This window comes from Notechis scutatus, chromosome 3, assembly GCF_049901735.1.
Source record: "Notechis scutatus isolate UNSWTSFEM ecotype Mainland chromosome 3, rNotScu1.2, whole genome shotgun sequence".
NCBI lineage: Eukaryota > Metazoa > Chordata > Lepidosauria > Squamata > Elapidae > Notechis > Notechis scutatus.
Window position 1 is genome coordinate 51,940,544 of NC_142011.1, and position 22,496 is coordinate 51,963,039.

General features: G+C 38.3%; 2 protein-coding genes across 3 annotated transcripts in view; one reads left to right on the forward strand and one right to left on the reverse strand.

The window, feature by feature from the left end:
- The window catches only part of LOC113419011 (uncharacterized), a 42,033-nt gene extending 39,476 nt beyond the window's left edge, over positions 1–2,557 (reverse strand). Inside the window, exon 1 of the mRNA XM_087959857.1 lies at positions 2,333–2,557. Within this exon, the coding sequence (XP_087815983.1) occupies positions 2,333–2,487 (155 nt within the window). The 5' untranslated portion in view covers positions 2,488–2,557. The remainder of the gene's footprint in view (positions 1–2,332) is intronic.
- BAK1 (BCL2 antagonist/killer 1) overlaps positions 1–20,028 on the forward strand; it is a 30,723-nt gene extending 10,695 nt beyond the window's left edge. For both annotated transcript variants that reach the window (XM_087959860.1, XM_026677811.2), the window contains exons 3-6: positions 9,310–9,445; positions 9,526–9,669; positions 12,213–12,393; positions 14,400–20,028. In XM_087959860.1, the coding sequence (XP_087815986.1) occupies positions 9,310–9,445; positions 9,526–9,669; positions 12,213–12,393; positions 14,400–14,504 (566 nt within the window). In that variant the 3' untranslated portion in view covers positions 14,505–20,028. The remainder of the gene's footprint in view (positions 1–9,309; positions 9,446–9,525; positions 9,670–12,212; positions 12,394–14,399) is intronic.
- The last annotated feature ends 2,468 nt before the right edge of the window (positions 20,029–22,496 follow it).

A 22,496-nucleotide genomic window follows, 5' to 3' on the forward strand; every position in this document is an offset into this window, starting at 1 on the left:
CTTTGTGTTTTATTAGTGGCTGTCACTTTTGAACAATTTTTACTGGACATGATAAGCAGCTATAGGGGGCGGGTGTGGGGGGAATTCCACTGAGGTTTCATTCAGTTACCAGCATTTGATATATGGGAACCATAAAATGACATCTGCATCAGCTCTTGATAATGTGGAGTTGTTGGTGTCATGGTAGGAATAATCTATGTGCAGTATTTTATGACTGTGCCCAGGAATTATTGGCACCTCTTTCTTTCCCAGAAAAAAAAAATCATTATACTGCATTCTGATATGAAGGAGAAATGAATAAATATGTGGTATAATTTACTCATTTGACAAGCCTGCTTCCAAGGAGAGAATTTCAAAATTATTATTGGTAGATTGTTGGAAGCTCAGCTACAATTTTGAATAATTTCTTCATCTTGGCAGTCATATTTCAACATCATTCACCCATAGATGCAATAGTCATTAGAAAAAATTGATCAGTGTGTAAGCTCCGTCTTAAAATATGTCTCAGCAGGTAAATTTGTTTTCTGAGCATAGGGGACTTTTGTTCTTATTTGTGAATTGCCAGGATATGAAACCTTTTAGATTGGGGCCAGGGGTTCTGCTGTGTTAGACTCTGCAGACGATTCAAGTTGTTTCCCGAAATAATTGTCAAATATTGTGCTAGGAGTGTTTTAACATCTCATTAAACTTGTTGTGGGTTCTTATTTCCTATCCCAGGAATGCAGTTGCCTAAGACTGTGCAAATATTAAATTTAAGCATAGCTTTGTCACTAACATACAAATAACACATGGGACATTATATTGTTCAGAATCAAGTCCAGGGTTACTTTGGATTATAATTTTACAAATTTCTGTCTTAGAAGAAAACTTAGTATGCTGCTATTATATATTCATTAATACATTAAACCACTTAGGACTGGCATTTGTATTCATCCCACCTATAGGCAGCTTCTTAAATTTTGTGGCAGGTTATAGGCTATTTGGATCAACTTTCCCATCCATATATCTTGTGTGCAGATTTAACAGAAAAAAATTGCTATGTACTCAATGCAAATCTCTTAAAACCGTGGAATTTTTAAGAAACTGTAGATAAAGTGCTTGCTATTAGCCTCAACCACATGGGGATAATAATCTTAACTGGATACCTTCTGTATAGATGCTGCGGTAAAATGTTAGTTACTAGGGTACTTGGCTCTTATGTCACTGCATAACCTTGAGATATGAGTTCTGCAGTATCATTTTGTATGCATTAATGCATAGAGTATGTTTTCATTGCCACCCCTTCATTTGCATCATCTGAATCTTCACAGTATATGACAGACAGACAGGCATCAATTTTATTTTAGTCATTGACCAATAAAAATATGTTTGGCAAAACAACGCAAAATTAACCCCTAACATCAATGACTACTAGCAACGATTTGTGAGCGAAGGCCCAAAGGTGCTTTTTCAAAAGGTGCTTTTTCATTGTTTTTCCTTACATTTCCATAGTTTTGCTCCAAATGTCTATGGAGATTCTCAGTCATCCAGGTCATAGTTGTCCCAAAGGTGGTTTTTCAAAAGTCCTTTCAAAAGCAAAACGTCTTCAAGGAAAAACAAAATCCAGTTGCCTTTTGACAAAGCACTTGTGGGACAACCATGACTTGGATGACTGTGAATCTCCATAGACATTTGGAAGTGAAGTTTACACATAATGGAGGAATTTTTTTTACTTTTAGAGAGATTTATCCTGGATATCCAACACATACCGCAAATAAAAATTATCAGAGGGTGCCTGAAATATAGATGAAAAAGAGGAAATCATCTGGCCGCAAATATGTACTAAAGAACACACCTGCTCAATGTATGATTATGAATAATTCCTAATCAATGAATGATAGTGGTGTTTTCAGTGACTTTGGGATCACATTGGCTTATTTACTGAATTTTTAAAAAGTAAATACACAGAATTAGTGCAAAATTAAAATAATTGTTGACATATTTGAGCATTGAGATCAAAATTAAGAATATATATATGAATATGCCCTTTTATATTCTGAAAATTTTGAATATTTAACTTTGTTTAAACAACTTGGATGACTCTCTTTGATCTGTTGGAAAAATAATTTTCCTTCCAAGATTGCCCCCTATTACCGTGTTTCTCACAAAATAAAGTCAGGCCTTTTTTTTTTTTTTTTGAACCCCGAAAAAACAGCTAGGATGTCTTTTTGGGGGTGAATTAATTTCTCCCCCCATCCCCCGTGCACCAGCACCGTCTCCAAAAACAGCATCTGAATCGCTCCCGCTTTTCCCCCGTCCCTGTAACAACAGGGAAAAAAAGATTCTGAGGTACCTGGGTGCGCCGCGCGCTGCGTTTTGGTTTAATCCCGAGCGGCCAGGTAGGCATGAGAAGAGCCGAGCAAGCGTCTCTGCTGCTGCTACCCTTGGTGCTCCAGCCTCGGGCTCTGCAAGTTTGCAAAAGTCCCGGTGCGCAGCCTGTTCCTGCATTCCAAGCGCCCAGGCCGAGCTGCAGCTGTCCCTCTCTCATCAGCGCCATCTCCAACAACAGCAGCAGCAGCGGCGGGAACCGTGGAAGCATTTCAGCAGCTTCTCAGATGGGGGAGCTGCCTCCGTAACTTCCACGGTTCCCGCTGCTGCTGCTGTTATTGGAGACGACACTGGTGAGAGAGGGACAGCTGCAGCTCGGCCTGGGCGCTTGGAATGCAGGAATGGGCTGCGCACCGGGACTTTTGCAAACTTGCAGAGCCCGAGGCTGGAGCACCAAGGGTAGCAGCACAGAGACATTTGCTTGGCTCTTCTCACACCCACCCAGCCACTCTGGATTAAACCAAAACACAGTGCGCGACGCTCCCAGGTACCTCAAAATGTTTTTTTTTCCTGTTGTTACGGGGATGGGGGGAAAATGGGAGCGACTCAGACACTGTTGTTGGAGACAACACTGGCGAGAGAGGCGCCAGCACCGGTGGGAACCATGGAAGCTACGGAGGCCTGAGAAGCAGCCGGACATCCACGCCGACACGGCCCACCTGCTGACCCGGGTAAGGGAGGGGTAAGGGAGCCCTCTGTGCTCCACCATGATTGGCTGTTAGGAGCGGCTGATGGCAAGGCGTAGCTGCCCGCGGGGCACTTCTAATGGCAAGTTTCCCCCCCCACCTTCCCCCCCCCCCATTTTGTATGTTTTAAACTAGGCCTAAATTTGGGGGAAGGGGCTTAATTTCATTTTATGCCTAGAAAACATGCTGGGTCTTCCTATGGGGGGGGCATATTGTTGGAGAAACATGGTAAATTATACATTCCAATGCACCTATACCAATATACTTTATATTTTAATCTTTGTATAAACAATTGTGATTTTGTGTCCTTAAATATCCTGGACTCCAGCTAGAGTCACTTGGTTGAGTTGGGCAGCTTTAGAAATTGATTGAATGAATGAATGAATGAATGAATGAATGAATATCTAGCATATTTAACTTACATAGCCTTGTTCCAAAGCAGACTTAATTATATGATATGGAGAAAAATACATTGCATGATCAGGATTTTTAGATAATGTCACATAATTTGCTCTAGCACTCTAATTCAGTTATTGTTTTTTATCCTTTTAAGTTTTACAGGTGGAAAAACAAATGACTAATTATAAAATGTAAATATACAAAAGTTTGTTAGCAATGTGCGATATTTTACAAAACTAGAGAAGTAATTCTGGTACAAATTAGGAATCATTTCATTATATTCCAGCAACCACATTTCTTTACTGTTTGTGCTACAATAACCATATCCTCCTTTAATCCTGTTGTATGAGCTAACATTGACTTCCTGCACATGAGATACTTATTTATCACTCCTCTTATTATTCATCACTGTTTGCTTATGGGACAACATTTTGTAGTTTAAGGAGATTAATGCACGAAAGACTATCAAGGAGGAAACTACCAGTTTTATTTGAAATTTGTTAGTGAATTACAGTAGAACAATTTCAAATGGCCGTATGAGACAAGAAGAATAGGCTATTAATATCCAAACTTGAAAGCCTATTTAAAAGCATGTTTAAAAAGGCCATTATATAATGCCATAAACATAGTGTGGTTCAAAATGGCATGGAGCTGTGTTTTTCTCTTTTTCTGAAAGTTACATCTTTCTCTGTTCTGGATTAGAATCCTTTAAAGATGAGGAGGGAGATGCATTTTTTGTGGGTTTTTTACTCACTGCCTTTAGGGCTGCTGTGGCATGATGCTGGTAGAATGATGTCACCTGTTCTGTACAGTCATTTACATACTCGTAAACGCCGCGCGGTGATTGGACAAGACGCACGGCGAGCTGATTGGCCAAGCGAGCCACAGTGATTGGCCCGCCGCAAATCTCCCGCGATTGGTGGAAACTAATCGCGGGAGATTCAAAGCGGTGTCATTGGCCGCGGCCGCCGCGGCCAAAGAATAAAAGCCGCCGCTTTTCCCTTACGAGCCTAGCCGATCTCGGAGCAAATAAAGAGCTGAAACTAAGTCACTGGCTCCGAGTCTTTCTTCCACGACGGACACGACATCACCTAAGGAGGAGGAGGATGAAATGTTTAGCTTTTCAGGCAAGTTAAGTAAAATAATAAAATCTGTGCTGTCAGGTTTCTCTTTGGGTTGTGGGAGGTGAATGGTCTTAAGGCAACGCAAAACGGTGTAGACAATAATAGGCTGCCTGATTTTTTGGTAATCAAAGTTCTGTTAACGTGTCTAATAATACCTGACCCAAATGCAATTTTGCAGGTTTTTTTTAGAGACAGTTCACTTTACATTTTAAATCTCCTGCAAGTTTTTTTTTTTAAGCAGGAAGCTGGTATAATTTTCAAAAATGCTCTTTTGCTTATTTTCCTATTTGCTTATTTTTCAGGATTCATTTACAGTACTGTGCTAAGATATGGTAGAAATAGAGACTGTATTCTTAGTAAGCTAGGTTGCAGGGGGGAAAGATTTCTTTTAATTGTTTGCTTGTAACTTGTGGGTGATTTTGCAATGCTTCAGTGAGAATATGAGGCAATTACTTGCTTTTACTTTGTGCGGCTGTTCTCCTTTCCCAAACTTGTGCTGATTGGGTGCAAGACACTGATTTCTTCTGATTTTTCAGCCATATCAGGGCCCTCCATTGTACCTCATTTTAATTAGCCTTCCAATGAAAGTTCAGCTCTTGAAAATAATTAAGTGGCTTCTTTAAATGAAAGATGAAAAACATTCCCAAATAATTCCAATCTTCATGCTATAATATAGATACTGTATAAATATATGATTAGTTGGAGGAGGGCTGTAAATAGCTTGGAAAGGTCAATAGCGTGGAAAGCCAGCAAGGGGTTCAACGACATAGTACAAAAAATGTTAACCGCACGACAGCTTTCTTGAGTATAATTTTTTTATTCACGATACTAGTTTTATTTTGCCTTTCACGATACAAATCCTACTAAGGTGATTTATTTAAAAATATCAAAAATCTCACATAGCAAAAGGAAGTAATGTTTTTGTAAAGACAAAAAGAGAATTGGGGATTTTTTCCCCTAATGGCTGTTGGTAATAGTGCTGTCATGTTGCAGGGGAAAGGAGAAAAGAATCTAATTGGAGAAGGTTTGGTAAGGGGGCACAGAATATTTCATAAGATTGCAGATTGGTTGGTTAAAAAAAACCTCATGCCTAACCGGAAACTAAAGAACATGGCTCTGCACTAACCACAAAACCTCATTCAGTGTTGTAGGTTATAGCTATTATCCTTTGCAGCCCTCTGAAAATTAATGTTTTATTTTAACCTGCAGTGGCCATACATGACACAAACATATGACGAGATGTCTTAACTGCGTTTAGTAAAAAGATACTAATCCTAAACCCACTTAGAAGCTGAATATCAAATGTGCAGCCCAAACATTGTAGACGATAATCCACCCTGGCCATAGTTCAGCAGTACTAATATGTACAGAATTACCAATATGTACAGAATTATGGCATCGACTTGCTTCTGACTTTAAATGGCTTTTGGAATGATAGTAAGTATATGGTGAAGTATGAAGTATATAGCATGGCAGGAGCATACAGGACCTACATGAAACTTTGGTGATTTTAAATTTTGTTAGATATAAAACATAAAAGTGCATGGCATCTCATAATGATTCGTGATGTCCTGTAGAAGAGGACATTTTCAAGATCATTCTAAACACTCCACTGTCTTGCCACAAGACTTGTGATTAGCTGACCATGTTTGGGCTCAAGAAATAAGGAGAGTCACCTACTTACTTAGCTCTTGGATGGAGGATCCCAGAGCAAATGGGACAGGAGGACAGATCACAAAAGACACTGCAATTGTGATACAAGATCCATCCCTTAATCATTGTGGTATTGTTCATGGAAGAAGCAACTTTTATGTGGTACCATCACTACATTTGTTTTGTCATTTTGACAATTTCATCAAATTCTGCAGATGCTCCTGTCCAAAGGCTATAAGTTAAATTGGGGGGGGGGGGAATCATGGAAGAAGGCAATAGCAAACCATCCCTGTCCTCTTACTGTGCTTAAGAAAAATAACATGGATATGTACCTAAAATCACAAGGAATTGAACTTGACTGAAGCTTACTCCAAGGAAGTATGCATATATATGATAATCATTAGTTTCAATACATTTGCTTTACTGCATTCTGGTTTTTTGCTCTGTCCTTAGAATTTTCAGGACACATAGCCATTCCCCAATACTTTCATAATAATCTTGGAAGACAGTTTAGGCTCAATTGTCCTAAAATCATCAATGAGCTTTAGGGCTAGATTTAATTTTACCTTGAATTTCCACAATCCAGCATTTTACTAGCATTGTGCTGGCTCCCACTTTAGCCTATGATAATGATCCTGCAACTAGAAAGAATCTTTGTTGCTTTGAATATTACCTTACAATAGTTTAGTGCAATAGAAAATATCTTGCTTTTTGGCGGGGGAAATGAGATGAACAAAAGTTTGCATTTCTTGACTTTACTTGCTAGCTGAAAAGAAAGATAATGGAGCAAAATGTCTAAAATAATGTCCATTAAGCACACATAATCATATTCTCCATTGAAATATAGGGGAACAGAGGGGAAAGTACATACAGCCCTCTCTACTGTGGCATTATCTTTTGCATTTCGGGAGTAGAGAGGCCACAATCTGGCAATAGGCCTAGGTCTTTTACCAAAACAGCTAAAAATAGCTTGGGGGTGGGGGGGAGACATGGTTTGGAAAAAATAGTAACCAATGACAAAGGGTTAATCTCTTTCTGTGCTGCCTTCTCTTCTGCATTTCTTCTCATCCAGCATATGAAATATTAAAATCTGTCAGCCCCCCAAGGTAAATCAGATCAAGAAATAGGCACCACAGGGATTCTAGGAAGGCTATTTTATTATTGCAGAATACGTTAACAGAATCTGTGTTATCCTCTTTTTTAAGGACAACACAGCCAAGAGATTCTCTTTCTCATGTTTTCTCATACAGTTTGTCAGGGCTGAGTCATTTCACCTCTCCCACTTCCTTCTCAAGGCCAGAGTAAAATTTCTCAGCAAAATCTTTTTGGATGTTTTTAATGGATAAAAAAAAAGAGTTATGGGAGAGAGAAGTGTAGAGGGAAAAGCAAACGGGTAAATAATCCTATTACCAGCTGTTTTTTCTGCAGATTGCATTGTCTTCTTCAATATTGCTGCTCTGTTTAGTGAGTTCTTAATTGTGCATAGTTATATTCCAGCCTGTATGGACTATGACAATGTTGTGATGAGTGTTATAGATTACAGATCACGTGTATAGAATTCAGCCCATAAGTGTATACTAATGGAGAAGAAGGGGGATTGAAAATTTGAGCCCAATCCTTACTTTCAGATCCTTCAAGGCTACCTTCCTTGAGTGAAATCTGACCATCTGATGAACTAAAAAAAGAAGGCTTGAACTAAAAAAAGAAGGTTTGAACTAAAAAAAGAAGGCTTGCTTGCAAAATGACCATATTCCTACTACTGTTTCATTCAGGAAAGCTATGGCTTTTAGAGGGCCTTTGGGATGATGTGGTAGATTGAATTGCTGTTGACAAAGTGGTGCTTAGTATATTGTGGAAGATTAAGATACTATTGTGCTTAATATGATTTGCTGTTTTTTCCTGTTATTTAATATATCGGTGACCAAATTACCATGAGCAAGATTGTAAGCCATTCAGTTTTTATGCTTCACCAGTGCTCTTTCCTGCTCTTCCTAGGTGTCCGATATTAAATTCTATAAATTCAAGTTGATTGAGTTCTCTTTAAGAAGTTTCTTTGCTCTTAATAATGCAGAAGAAGAATATAGTTATTTTGCTGTTTAGTAACAGTAGTTCTTCTTTGTTTGTAAAGACAATAGTTCAGGATGCCATAACTTACCTGTTGTAAATATTTGTTGTGATTAAAAAACAAAAACTGGATAAGAAAGACCAGCATTAGATAACCAATGGAAAAGCTCTTCCTGCCCCCACATTGAGTCTATGGAGATATTCAATCATCCCTGTCATGGTTATCCCAAAAGTGCTTTTCAAAAAGCAGCTGGACTTTCTTGAACTGAAGAAGCTTCTTGGATGAGAAGCAAAATGTTCTCAAGGAAAAAAAACAAGAAAATTCAGTTGCCTTTTGAAAAGGACCTTTGGGATAAACAAACAAGTTGCAGATTAGCTAAGACCTAGAATTTGAATTTCTTAAAGATTAATTTTGAGTCAAACTCTGCTAATATCCTTAAGCAGAAGCTGCCTTTTTCCATCAGCATCTAAGATACAATAGACAGTGTTGCTGAACATGTTTAGAAAAAATTAATTGGAAAATACTTGGACCAGGAAAATGAGATTCAAGTTCTGACTTGACTGTCAAGATCAGTGATGATCTTGGCACATTACTCATAGGTGATGTTCTGTCCATAAGCAGGTTAGAGCAACTTTTAGCTGGGAAAATATGTTATTAAATCTAATGGACTTACAAGCAGAAGAAATGTCTATCCTGCTTCACAGAGTTTTTTTATAATAATATAAGCAAATAAAGAAGGGAAAACCATATCTCTGTGGCCTGGACTACTTGGGAAAAAGTTGATATGGAGAGGTTGGAAGAAAAATAGATACAATAATTCTTTTAAAGGCTTAAGAGACACATTTTCAGTGTTTTGGAGAAGGCAAAACATGTCCTGCTGAAAGTTGGTGTTTTTGCTCTTGACATTCAGTAGCCTGATCTGAGAGGAGAAGGCCTTGGGTTTATATAATTGTGACCTACCTCTGCTCAAAATGAAGCTGCTAATAGCTGAAGGACCCTGTTATCTCTTCTGCAGAGGACTTGGTAGCTGAACAGACTGAGGAGGTGTTCCGGAGCTATGCTTTCCATCGATACCAGCAGGAGCAGGAGCAAACTGAGGGGGATGCGCCAGTTGATCCAGAAATTGCTGCAATTCAGCAGGAGCCAAATAGGTAAGTACCACAGGCTCTTAAATGTTTACTTAATCTGCCTCCAAGTTCCAATTTAACCAGTTTATTTGTTCATTGTGTAGCATCAACAATTCGGTGGGTCGACGCTTAGCTATCATTGGTGATGACATCAATGCACGGTATGATAAGGAGTTCTCTGAGATGCTGAAGTCCTTGCAGCCTTCCAAGGACAATGCATATGAGTACTTCACCAGAATAGCCTCCAGGTAAGTGAGTTTGATGCTTATGTCTTTTTTAAGGTTGTGGTTGATGTTAACCTCTATACTGCTTGTACATGACAAGGATTCCTGGTGGCATGTAAACCAAACAAATAACAAATATGGAGCAGACCAAAATCACAAATCTAAACTGATATTTATTTATTTATTTATTTATTTTGGGGGGGGGGTTTGCTTTCCACCCATCAAGCTGTTCTCATAATCAGATATACCAAACGGTTTTTTAAAAATATGCCCATTACTACCTTGGTTCCAAAATCCACCCCCTAATTTAATCGTATGCTGCTGTCACTTTGAGTAACACATGTTCTGTGTAAGTGGTTTTTGAGCCTTCAGGAGAATTGGAGAACTTTCTCTGTCACACACAGCATCTCTTGATAACAGGATCTTGGATTTACTTCTGTGTGAAGCATAAAGGCAATTGGTTCTTCAGTTAAAAATATTTTTTAAAAATCTTCTGAATGTAAGGCCAGCCTTGTGGCATCTTATAAAAAGGTACATATTTGCATTCCTGTAATTCTGTGGCCTCTGGAAAGGGTTCCCACAGAAGAAAGGATATGTCAGACCTCTCCCTGTGAAGATGGAGAGAAAGGATCAGCTTTGGACAAGGTGCTCTGACTTCAGAAGCTGTCTCCCAGCCTCACTGAAGCTACATGAAGCCAGTCCATCCCCAGAATCAGACCCAGGGTATATCTCTCATCTGAAGCTCCATGCAGGATGGGGTCCAAGCCAGATTGGAAAAAGAGGGTGGGATCTTCAATCACACAGAGTAGTGGCCACCATCTTAATTTAGGGCTGGTTGCTGGGATACAGCAGCAAGAGTAGACTACTGACCTGCCTGTAAGCTTGCCAGATGTGTTATCTTAGGAACAAGATAACATGGGAAAGAGTATGCTGGACTAAAAATGGACTTTGATCTGATTCAGAAGAATTCCTCTTCAGGTTCTTAGGCCATCAGATGTAGCATGAAGCCAATGAAAACCGTTATGAACCTGGAGATTATAATGGCAGTGATACCCAAACAAGAGGCTGTAAGGAGGTTTATGGTGTTCCGCTTAGGAAAGATTTAGTCACAGTTTTCCCCTCTGTTTCTTTCTTTTCCTTTCCATCTGATTTTTATTTTTTTTTAAAAGGAAATGACAAAGGGTAAAAATCACCAACTGGGAGAAAACAGTGACAATGTATATACATGCATCTTTACATTCACAAACATTGTTTTCCTGTTCCATCTAAAGATTACCTAACTCTCTTTCCTGTCCTCTTTTCTTGCTGTCCCCTCCTTGGGAAGCCAAGTTTCACCATTTTGCTGCCTTGAGGTAAAACAGCACTTACTGTGCTTTCTCTTTCCTCTTTTTCAGTTGCTATGTATGGGAACACTCTCCATGCTATGCCTGCTCAGTTTTCAGCCACATCTAATGTAATAAAGCTGATTTTTAAAATTGGATATCAGAATCACCCCCATCAGATAGCTAAGGATTTCTAACCAACCATACACCAAAGTTAAAAAATGAAATATCTATAGCCACATGCTAGCACAGATTTTTTTTTAAAAGGATGCTGCCCAATATCATGGTGGCAGAATAAGCCTGTATGGACATTGTAGCAGAAAGAAAGGCCAGCTTCTTTCCCTCCAGGGTGGGATAGCCAGATCAGAGCTGATCCTACAGATTTAAGTATTTATCCAGGTCATAAGTCATCCACGTCATGGTTGTCCAAAAGATGCTTTTTCAAAAGGCTACTGGCCTTTGTTTTTCCTGTGGACAGGCAAAACATTAAAAAAAAAGGGGGGGGGAGCTGTACTTTGACACATATTTCACATTTTTCCATCATTTTAGGCCCCCCCTTTCCTTGTTTAGGGTGTTGAGCTTTTCCAAAAAATCAACTTGTCATTTTGTTTTCCCCCTTAGAAATTGGTATGAACTTGTGCTGCTTATATTCAGTGATTTGTCACCAAATTTTGGTGTTGGAATTTTCTAGTGTTTCAGGATTGGAAAACGAGGGGATTGTGGGCCTGAAATAGAACCAATCTTTGTATTTAACTTCCAGTTTTCAAAACCATTTCAAAAAGCCTAGAGATTGAAACATGTGGCATCTCATTCTTTTTTCCTAGATTTACTATGCAAGTAATAGGAAAAGAGGCAGGAGTATTAGTGTGCATTGCCTTGAGTTTTATATGTAAAAAAGCTGGAATCAAAATCTAATCATCATGATAATGGTTATCATTGGTCTGGGAAGCCATCAGATTCAGAGGAAAAAGGTACTTTACACAGCCAAGTCCACTCATCATAAAGGTGCTAAGTTTGAGAAACTTTGCTTTAGAAAGTGCACAGCTACACATATAACACCTGTCAGCAGTTCCTTAAATTGCAGAAGTGTTTTCCCAGGGTCAAGCTGCAGTTCTTCTTCCCGTTAGAACCATTAGCATGAACAAGACGTTAAGTTGCTGGGATCAAGACCTCGGTGTAATGCATTTCCTGAACTAGCAAAGAACCGAAAATCTCTAATTTGCAACGGACCCTTCTCTTCCCCAGTTTGTTTGAAAGCGGCATCAATTGGGGGCGTGTGATAGCGCTGCTGGGCTTCGGCTACAGGATGGCAATCCATGTATACCAGCATGGCATAACTGGCTTCCTGAGAAGAATTGCACGTTACATGGCTGAATTCGTGCTACACAATCGCATTGCACGATGGATTGCTCAGCAAGGAGGATGGGTAAGTGAACCGAAGAACCATCTTACCTGAGTATCCTTTGAAATATATTAATTACGTAATATAACTCCCAATTTGGAAGTGCCAGCCCTCCCCTGCTCTTCATATCCTGCATTGCCTTTAAATTTATTCTAGGTTTTTTTCCCTTGCCAAATAAATTTAACAGTTATTTTATTAAGTTCTTCAAAAAAAAATTTTGTGTACTTTAATTGGGATCGTCTGAAATAGATATAGAAATTTTGGAAGAATATTCATTTTAATGGCAGCGATCCTGCCTAATAATGAAAGTTGCAGCTTACCCCATGTTTCTAAATCCTTCTTTACCTGTTGCATCAATTTATCATAATTATTTTCCTTAAGTGTCTTACAATGTGCTGTCAACCATATTCCTAAGTATTTAGCTTTCTTTATCACTTGTATTCCCATAACTTCTTCTAATTCTATTTTCTGTTTTTCTGTTAAATTTTTAGTCATTAATTTAGTTTTCTTCCTATTAATTTCGAGGCCTGCTACTGCTGCAAATTGTTCTAATTCATTCATCAATTTTTGTCCTCTTTCTATTGGTTCCTCAATGAAAAAAACCATATCGTCCGCAAACGCTTGCAACTTATATTCTTCTTTCTTAACCTTTAATCCTTTTATATCTGGGTTCTGTCTAATTCGCATTAATAATGTTTCTAATGATAATATGAAGAGCAGGGGTGAGAGTGGGCAGCCCTGTCTGACTCCTTTTTCTATTTTTATTGGGTGGGTATATTCCCCGTTTATTATAATATTAGCCTGTTGTGTATCATAAATAGTTGTTAAAATGTTTTCAAATTTGGTGCCTAAATTCATATTATAAATTTTTTGGATTAAAAATTGCCAATTTAAATTGTCGAAGGCCTTCTCTGCGTCTAAAAACATAAGTGCAATTTGTTTTTCGGGGTGGGCTTCATAAAATTCTAAGACATCTAGTACTATTCTTAAGTTGTTCCTAATTTGTCTGGTCGGGAGAAATCCATTTTGATCTTCATTTATATGCACGTTTAACATTCTTTTTAGTCTACTTGCTATAATAGAAGTGAATATTTTATAGTCAGTGTTTAAAAGTGAAATGGGCCTATAATTGTTTATATATCGGGGATCCGAATCCTCCTTCGGGATCAGCGAAATCAATGCCCCCCTCCATGAGTCCAACATCCTGGCTGCCAATAAGACATCATTAAAAACTTCCACCCTAAGAGGTCCAATTTGTTCTGCAGTTGCCTCTAGTAAGCCTCTAGTTTGTATAAAGTCTACTTCTCCATTTAGGCAACTGGAATCTATTATGATGGGCTCAGCCTAGTGCTTCTAGGGGCCCTATGGAAGCCTAACATCCTACTTGGTTCCTTCAACTGAAGAGGCCAAAGAAAATCCATAGCTGCTCTTGACAGGAATTTGAACCAGAGACCTTTGGAACCTATGAAGCTATCTTTTCAACTAGGTCAAATAATTGACCTTTCTAGCTTTGCATTGTTTGATGGAGATGGGTTGATTACTTTGCTGTAATTTATATGCTACTCAGTTCATAAATGCTCCAAGTGATTTCCAGGAAGGGCATTCCTAAAACTCTCTGGGGATACTGAGGCTAATATTTTCTGTTTCTAAAGCATACATTCTGCCTCTGAACCATGATGCAAAGCAGCTAAGCAAACGGTAAATAATACATGGACCTTGATGAATAATTGTGAAGAAAGGCACAGGGGAGGGTTGTCTTCCTTCTAAAACCCAAGTGTATGCATTTTAGTTCTTCAGATACTAGTGACCCTTTCCGGAATTACTCTTTTGAAAGAATATGCTGAGAGAAGATCTTAAAGCCGCCTTTCCCCAACTTAATGCTTTCTCTTTTGGCGACTGTAATTCCCTCCATTCCCAGTGAGCTGGCTGATGACAGTGCTAGGTGTTTAAAACCAACACTTCTGGGTAACACCAGGTTTGGAGAAGGCTAATACAGATTTGGATCTATAATGGTACTGTTCTGTCTCTAGGTGGCAGCACTGGACTTGAGCAATATTTATTGGAAATACATGTTGATGATAGCCGCCGTGATTGTGCTGGGCCAATTCGTTCTACGGCGTTTCTTCAATGACTGACAGGAAAAGAAAATGCTGCTGGTTTATTGCATAAAAAAGAAAGATCCAAGAAACAACAAAATGGGAAAGAATGCATGTTACCAGCTTCTGTTCCACCAGGACATCCGTTTATTAATCCTCTGCGTGGTGATTCCAAAGCAAAAACTTTAGTTAAAAGAAGAGTGGCACCAACCCTGAGGCAGAATTTGTTCCATCAAGCCGCCATTGACCAGCAGATCTTCATGGGAAACTCCAGGCAGGTACTCATGGTATTGCAGATGAGAAAAATAGATGCACTTCCCACTGCAAGGTCTTTTTAAGAAGAACACCACCTCTTTGAGTTCATTCTCAGGACTAATTGAATTCTCAATCAGCTGAACCTCATCACCATAGAAAGAGTAAAACCACAAGGGGAATGTCCCTTGATCTGTACAGACCAATTTTGAGCAGTTTTGCTCCTACGAGCTGGACAAGGGCTGAAATAATTGACTAATTGCAGAGCTCTCTGAATTTATCTGTGAATCACATGCAAGGTTATACATGCTAGATATGAATATATATCTAGATATTCCAGAGAAAGGGAATAATGTGATAGCTGCATTATTTTTTATAGGCACTTTTTCATGCACTTGATAATTGCTGTCCTAAGTTGGTGCTGTATTTCCCTTTGGATTAGGTATGATTGTGGTTCACCTCAAAGGTGAATATGTGTTTGGGAGTGGGCAGCAAAGAAATGGAGAACATTTCTTCAGGTTCCATTTTTTGACAATCGTTAAATCTGTTTTTACCCAAAGGATGGACAAAATGTGATTTCCTGCGGTTGTGGGAATCGGAATCTGCTTTCCCTAATGAAAAATGGGCAAAATCCAGCCAAGTTGAGCAAATTTTAAAGCCCTTTCCTAGGAAGTTAGGTTCACTTCTGAGTAAATATGCATATAATCAGGCTGTAATCTTGTATTGATTTCAGTGGAATGTACTTAATCTTCCATCTGAAATTGGTGGAATATACAAGTGCTTAACACTGTTTGGATCATGCTTAGCTAAATTCTTCCTTGCCTGTTTCATGAAACTTCTCAATGGGAACACAGAGGAGAAGGAGCAGGCAAATGTACAAAGCTGAAATTTTCTGTTCAACATAATTATTTTTTAATCTTGAGGTTATTATTTTTTTTTAAAAGAAATCCAAAACTAATTTTGTTATTTTTCTTCCAATACTCTCCCAAATGTTTACTTTGTATAGTTTTTTCCTAATGCCAAGTCTTATTTTGATGTCTAAGATAAAACTACTACTACATCAGGAAAAACTGACATTTTGGATACAACTGTGTTCTCTTTGCACACTTTATAAAGCCATAATTCAGTAATGAAACTTGAGTAGTTTTTTTCTGCCATTCAGTTACCAAAAATTCTTAAGCAGATGATTTGAATATAGTATGGATATTTTTATATTTCTGATTTTTTTTAAAACAGATACTCCAGAGATTTCCTGAATGCATATGTCAATTTATTTTTAATATTGAAAAACATTAGCATTTTTCAGTTTAAAGATAGCATCAATCTGAACCTGATCATAGTCTTAAAAGAATTGTTGTGATAAAGTATAGATAAATATATCTATTTCCTTTTACATGAATCAGTGTTTGGGGATTTGGCCAATGTTTGAACCTCTTGTGGCAGAAGAATAATATACTCATTTTAATGCACTTTTCTTCTTGAGCTTTCCTTAAAATCCGTATTCATATCTTATTCTAATAATAGACATTTTTGTGTGCACATCTCCTTAATATATACATTGTATATTATTATTTTTGAATTGCAATTTGTGCAGATTGCAATATATAGATTCATAATGATGAGCCTGATAAGTTCCTATACTAACAATGAATTTCTCACTGGCACTCTGCCATGTTTATCTTATACCTGCTTACTTCAAAGGATGTCCCCTATTTTTTTGCTGGAGCTTGTTGGCAATGCTTTCAATTCTGGAACATAATCTTTAGGGATCTTATTTCCAGAAATCCTTTCTAAAAGAACCCCTTCTAAAGACCTTCATGTTTGAACAGTTAAAGTAACTTAAGATAAGATGACTTTATAGTTAGGGGTTCAGGCAGACGTTTCTTGTAAGAGATGTACGATGGTCATAATTACAACCAGAGCAAACAGAATACAGTTTGTGTCATTACTCCATTTTTCACCAGTGCAGTGAGCAGTTTTATCTGTAATCCAAAAACCAGTACTAAAGCAGCTATTAATACGTAGCAGTCCAGAGCAGAAATTTGGAAGGGCATTGGGGAAAAAAATCATATTTTTTAATATTAGGATTAACATGGGGATCTGCAAAATACTTGAAGCATCTATTGCAGTTAATTTTGCTTCCTCGGTGCTGCAAATGAATTGGGTATTTTGCCTCAGTAACTTCTTCCCGAGGTCCTATCTCAAGTTTGCCTAATGGGTTCCTCTTCACTTAGTAGGTGAATCTACCTCAGAACTCTCAGGTTTGGATCCAAAGGAAACCAAGGCCCCTACCATAATCAGGAGAGGGGAATCTTTTAGCTAGGTGCAGTTAACCTTAACACCTTATATATGCTTACAGACATTGTAGCAGGCCATGCTTTTTCCTCTGTTATTGGCTCTAGAGTTTGTCAAGATCTAGGATTCTGGTCCTCCTGTTGATTCATTTACACCAAGCAGCAAAGTTTTCCCCTCTCTCTGCTGCCATTATTCTACTGTCTTTGACAGGTTTATGTGAAGGCCATCATCGTTCCCATACAGTTCTCTTGCTTTAGGCTAACTTTATCTATAGGCAGGATTGAGGCTACCTTAGGTGCCTCCTAGAGTCCCTGGAACTGATTTTTTGTTTTTACAACAGGGGAGACTGGAAGTTGTGGATTTTTTTTTATTTTTATTTTGCCTTGGATGTCAAAATAATTTGGCTAGTTTTGGAATGATAATCCTTAACTTTGCAAGCAAGAAAAGCAACAGGAAATTTTGCTCTTCTGCCTCAGGTGACAAAACTTTCTGGGCTAATGCTTTATATCAATGAGAAAGTGACCCCACAAATGCATAAATAACAAAAAGAGGACACCCAGTGAGATTTACAAAACAAAGTTGGGCATGACTTCCAAGGACATTTTCCAGAAACGTAAGGAACTCAATTGACTCCAGGCAAATAATTGCATAAAATAAATGCCTAGCTGCAGATATGCTTAAAAGAACACCATTTGCCTTGCTGCATAAAATGTTTGTGTGTCCACCTTTAGTCCTCCCCTGCAAGTTGGATAAAATATGGGTCTCATTTCTACTGTGCTCATGGGTAAATATGCCAGAAGAAGTCCAATTGCCTCTTATTGTATAGCATGGTGCTTTCTTCTGCCTTTACTAGCTGTGGATGCTTGGGACATCGCTTTGTCAGGTGTCCCCCAAGAAAAGACAGCATGTGGCCTTTTAAACATCTCATTATAGGTATAACTGTCATGGAGTCTCAGGACCCTGCTGAAAATCCTGCTGCAGGTTGTAAGGCACACAAGATGTCCTAGCCAGGCTTGTTGGCTCTGTTACCCAATCTGAACTGAAGGGCTGACTTACACCGCATCCCGCTCTGCCTGATCCACTAGGAAAAACCATGGAGGTGGTAGAAAGTTCTCTTTAAGAGACAATTGCCTGCCATTGCTAATCATACTGAGTTTTCCCATTAAGATGTGAAGGTGTGACAGGACTCCCAGCCTAGATTAAAAATGAAGTCATTTTGCTAGTTACTACAGTATTGTTTTTTTGGGGGGGGGGCAGGGGAAGGGAACAACAATGTCTGTTAATAAATTTTTCATTTTGGGTTTAAAATGTGAGTAACCTGAGCAGGGGTGGGATCCGACAGGGTTAACTACCAGTTCGGTCATTTACGAGGTTCGGTGATTTACGATGTGCTTCCCTGCACGCTGCCCCGCGTGCCTGTACATCGTCATCAGCATGCTGCGTGCAGAGAAGCAGCCTTTGCCTTTTAAAAAGCCCTTTTTTCCTGCTTTTTTAACTGCAGCTGTGCCTCGCACGGCAGCTGAAATTGAAAAAAATCAGGAAATAACGGTCAGGTAAGAGCCTGGGTGGACAGGTGGGCAAAAACATCAGCAGACATAGAACCGGTTCTTTGTCTGCTGCTCTTCAGAGCTACCAGTTTTACAGAGGTGGACAGAACCAGTAGAAACCCACCCCTGAACCTGAGTATAGCATTTTAACATATAAACATGTAACACAGAGCCTGATCTTTGTCATCCTGTTGATTTAAGACATATTTAAGCCTCAGTAAAAGCAAATATGGACTTGGCATTAAGTGTTTTTTGAGGACAAGATAGCATCATTTGATTTAAATTCTCCATGTAAACCATGGAACATGTGCCTCACTAAAGCATTATATACATTCCTGATAATATTTGAATTTACATTCATGAAAGTTAAAACCAATGGTTTACTAAATAAGAACTGTCCAGTCAATGAAGAAGTACATTGTGGTTTTTTTTTCCCCTTTAGCTATAGTTTTGTTTTGTTTTTTAAGTTAAATCTTGAAGGGAATATAATAACGAATGACTTTGCTTTGTCTTTAATATAAAAGTATTTCCCACTTTCCTCAGGAGTCTGAAGGGAATTAAAAAAACACAATAGTGCAGGGATGTCAAACTTGTGGTGTCACATTGTCATCACATTACGTATCATGCCTTCCCCCCCTTTGCTAAAATGGGGGTGGACATTGCCAGCACGTGATGCATCCAGCCCATGAGCCACGAGTTTGACACCCCTGCAACTTGCTAAGGTTTTAAAATTTGTGGACTTCAACTCCCAATATTCCCATGCTGGCTGGGAAACTGTTTAATAGGTACTAGCCTTTCTGCTAAGCAGCAAGAATCGCCTTTTTCCCATTATTTTATTTAGAAATTTGAATTGCCAGAGAAAGCAAGAGCTTTTTACTCACAAAATATCTCTGGAAGAGCTGCAGATAGGTACAATCAAACCCAACTACAGAAAGACAGGCTTTGGAATAAATTCAGTTTTTGAAGGATGTTGTTGAGATCTTAACTATCCTTTCTACTTGCATTGGGTTGAGGTTTGGAAATACGGTTAAATACAGGATGGCAGCTGGTAGGTATGCTTCATCTGGCCTCCATATATCGAGGAGAAGAAAAATTTCTGTTGTTGGAAAAGAAGATAATCAAATCAATCATGTCTTAAGGAAAAAAAGAACCACAGGTGGGTTCCAACATTCTACCTCCATCATAGAAAAAAAGGGAAGTAAACCTCAATGGAAGGGACTGCTATTATTTCTGGAGATACAGAAAATGTGCCTTATCATATACCATAATTGTATTTCATTGTATGCCATACCCATGAGGGAAATGTATTGGGTTTTTACCAGAAAGTTGAATCTTTTATGTGCTTTTTTTTAAAAAGGTGCTCAAGTTGTGAAGTGCCTAGCACATTGTTGGTTGAAAATAAGTGCTATACAGCAGGGTCTGTAAAATATATATTATACACACACATTCAAATAAAACTTGCTTATTCATATGCTTCTCTATTCTTTGAGCACAGAGTTCCAAATTACATTTGAATATTCTCTTGGTTTTAAGAAAATTATTGAAAAGTGTAGGTGCTCTGAAAGGTACCTATGACTGTATGCCATAAAAGTTCTTAATAATGCTATATCCAGGATTGGATGTAGCAGCTTGAATGTGCAATGTTTTTTTTCTTCCGGTTTTTCTGTTTCTAAAGTGTAAGATTGTATTTTCCATGTTGGCAGTCTGATGAGCTCAGACAGTTAAAAGGAATTGGGAATGACCAGAAGTTAATGAAGGAAAAAGTCAGTTAACTTATATAGCCATAATGTTTGAAATGGAAAATAGAAAGGAGTACTTAGATATTGCAATCTGATACAGCGAGGAGGGGATGCATCCCTTTTGGAGCTGAGGGCCATTCCTGGCCTTTAAATGGCACGCCAGTGACCCATATTTCAAAAAGCAAGGCAAGGACACCAAGCTGTATTTCAATTCATTTCAATTTCATTCAATTTAAAATCAAAAATCCCTTAAGCAGTTTTCTTTATTGTTTCGATTTTGAGTACAAACTGTAGCCCATTCACAAAAAGATCTCTTTGTCAGCATCACCAAAAGCAGCTGGCTGAAGGCTCTGTCTCAGGGTGGGATGCTTCATATGCATACAAGCTTAGGATGGATCAAAGCAAAAATGTTTTGCATAGTTGTTATTAAACCTAATTAAATATAGCAAATATTTGTATTATTTGTTTCCACATTCAAAATTACAATTCACAGGGACTTTTGGAAAGGCTGTGGAAGCATTATCCAAAGTGGGAAAAGGTGGGGGGGCAAATTGAGCACCTCTGCTGTCAACTCTTGCCGATGATTAATTGGCCTGATGAATTCCAACAAGCTTATTTATCAGTCTGATGAGGAAGGAATGCACAATTGTACACTTTTCAAAAAATGGAGATTGTCATCATCTTATGGGGAGCATTCATTGCATGCCAACAAAAATTAGCTTGGTTTCAAGCATATATGTATGTATGTATGTATATGTATATGTATATCGGCCACAGACAAACACAATACAGAAGCCTGATGATGGCAGATGAGATTCTGCCGAAACGTTGCTACAACTTTAAAAGCACAACTATAATGACGTGGGAAAATACCCGAACAAAGCTGAATACCATACACACACACATACATACATACATACATACATACATACAATATATATTATTGTATCATTAATCTTTTATGCACGGGATTCATTCCCCCAAAACCTAATTACGTTGTACCCAATTTTGCATAGTATGAAGAAGACAATATTTGTCCCTCCAAATGAATGCTTGGACTCCAGTTTCCATCACTATTTGCCAAACTTACTGGGAGTAATGGAAACTGGACTTCCCACAGCTCTACCCATTGCCAAACTCTGTTGCTGAAAAACTATCAATGTATTTGTTATAATATTTAATTATCTTGGTTTGCAATCTAGTTGAACATATAAAACAACAAAAAGAAGAGTATAAATATCTGAAAATTTAGAAGTCACTGGTTTTGATTGTTGGCTTATAATAGTAATTCCTATGGAAGCTATTTAGCTACGTGTCTGCAGCTGTTCAAAGAACTCTAGGGGATTTTGCAGTCTGAATATGCATAGACACACTCAGTCTCAGTGACATTGCAGCTATTTACTACAGATAGCTCTCTTTTGGATCTGAAGGCCTTCATTTTGTTGCCCCTGAGGTTTGGGCTTCTGCTCTACACAATGTTAAACATTTGGAAATATTTTTTCCAAATATGTAAAGTATATCTCTCCTATTTTCAGGCAGGAAAGAAAACTTTATACACTCTTTTAAAACCTCAAAATACTTCAAATTAGGAACAAAATTTAAAATTTTCAGAAGATACTACATTGACCAAGGGAATGTTTTTTTAAAACAAAAAGTTATCTCTAAAATAATTTGGAAAACAAACAGATTTTAAAACATGTTTTCTTCAGAGCTCATACAATTGGAAGTGGCTGGCCACAGAATGTTTATTTCAGACAATTTTATACTTATAATGCTTTGCCTCCTGCCTAACTGCTGTGGCCATGGAAAACTGCTCAGCTCCACGTCAAGGAGACACTTCAGGATTGATTACTGCAGCAATCCTATTTGAAGAAGCTCCTTCAGTCAAAAACTCATTTCTCCACACTGAAACCTTAATGCTGGTGGAAAAGGGCATTTGTGCCAGTGCTTCAAAGATGGCAGGCAGTGTGCATAGTTCTAATGGGCTTGAAACAAGCATTTTACTGTAATTCAACAAAACGTGGAGCAAATTAGCTGTATCAAAGTGCTTGTTTTAAGCCTAACTGCCTAACCCCTTCCAGAATTTATTGTATTATAAAATGCCTCTAGACATGTGGAATTCAGAGGCTTCTTTAAAAGGTTTCTTAAAAAATAAAGCTGAAGTTGGAAACTGATGTTTGATTGACCTCCATTTTGAA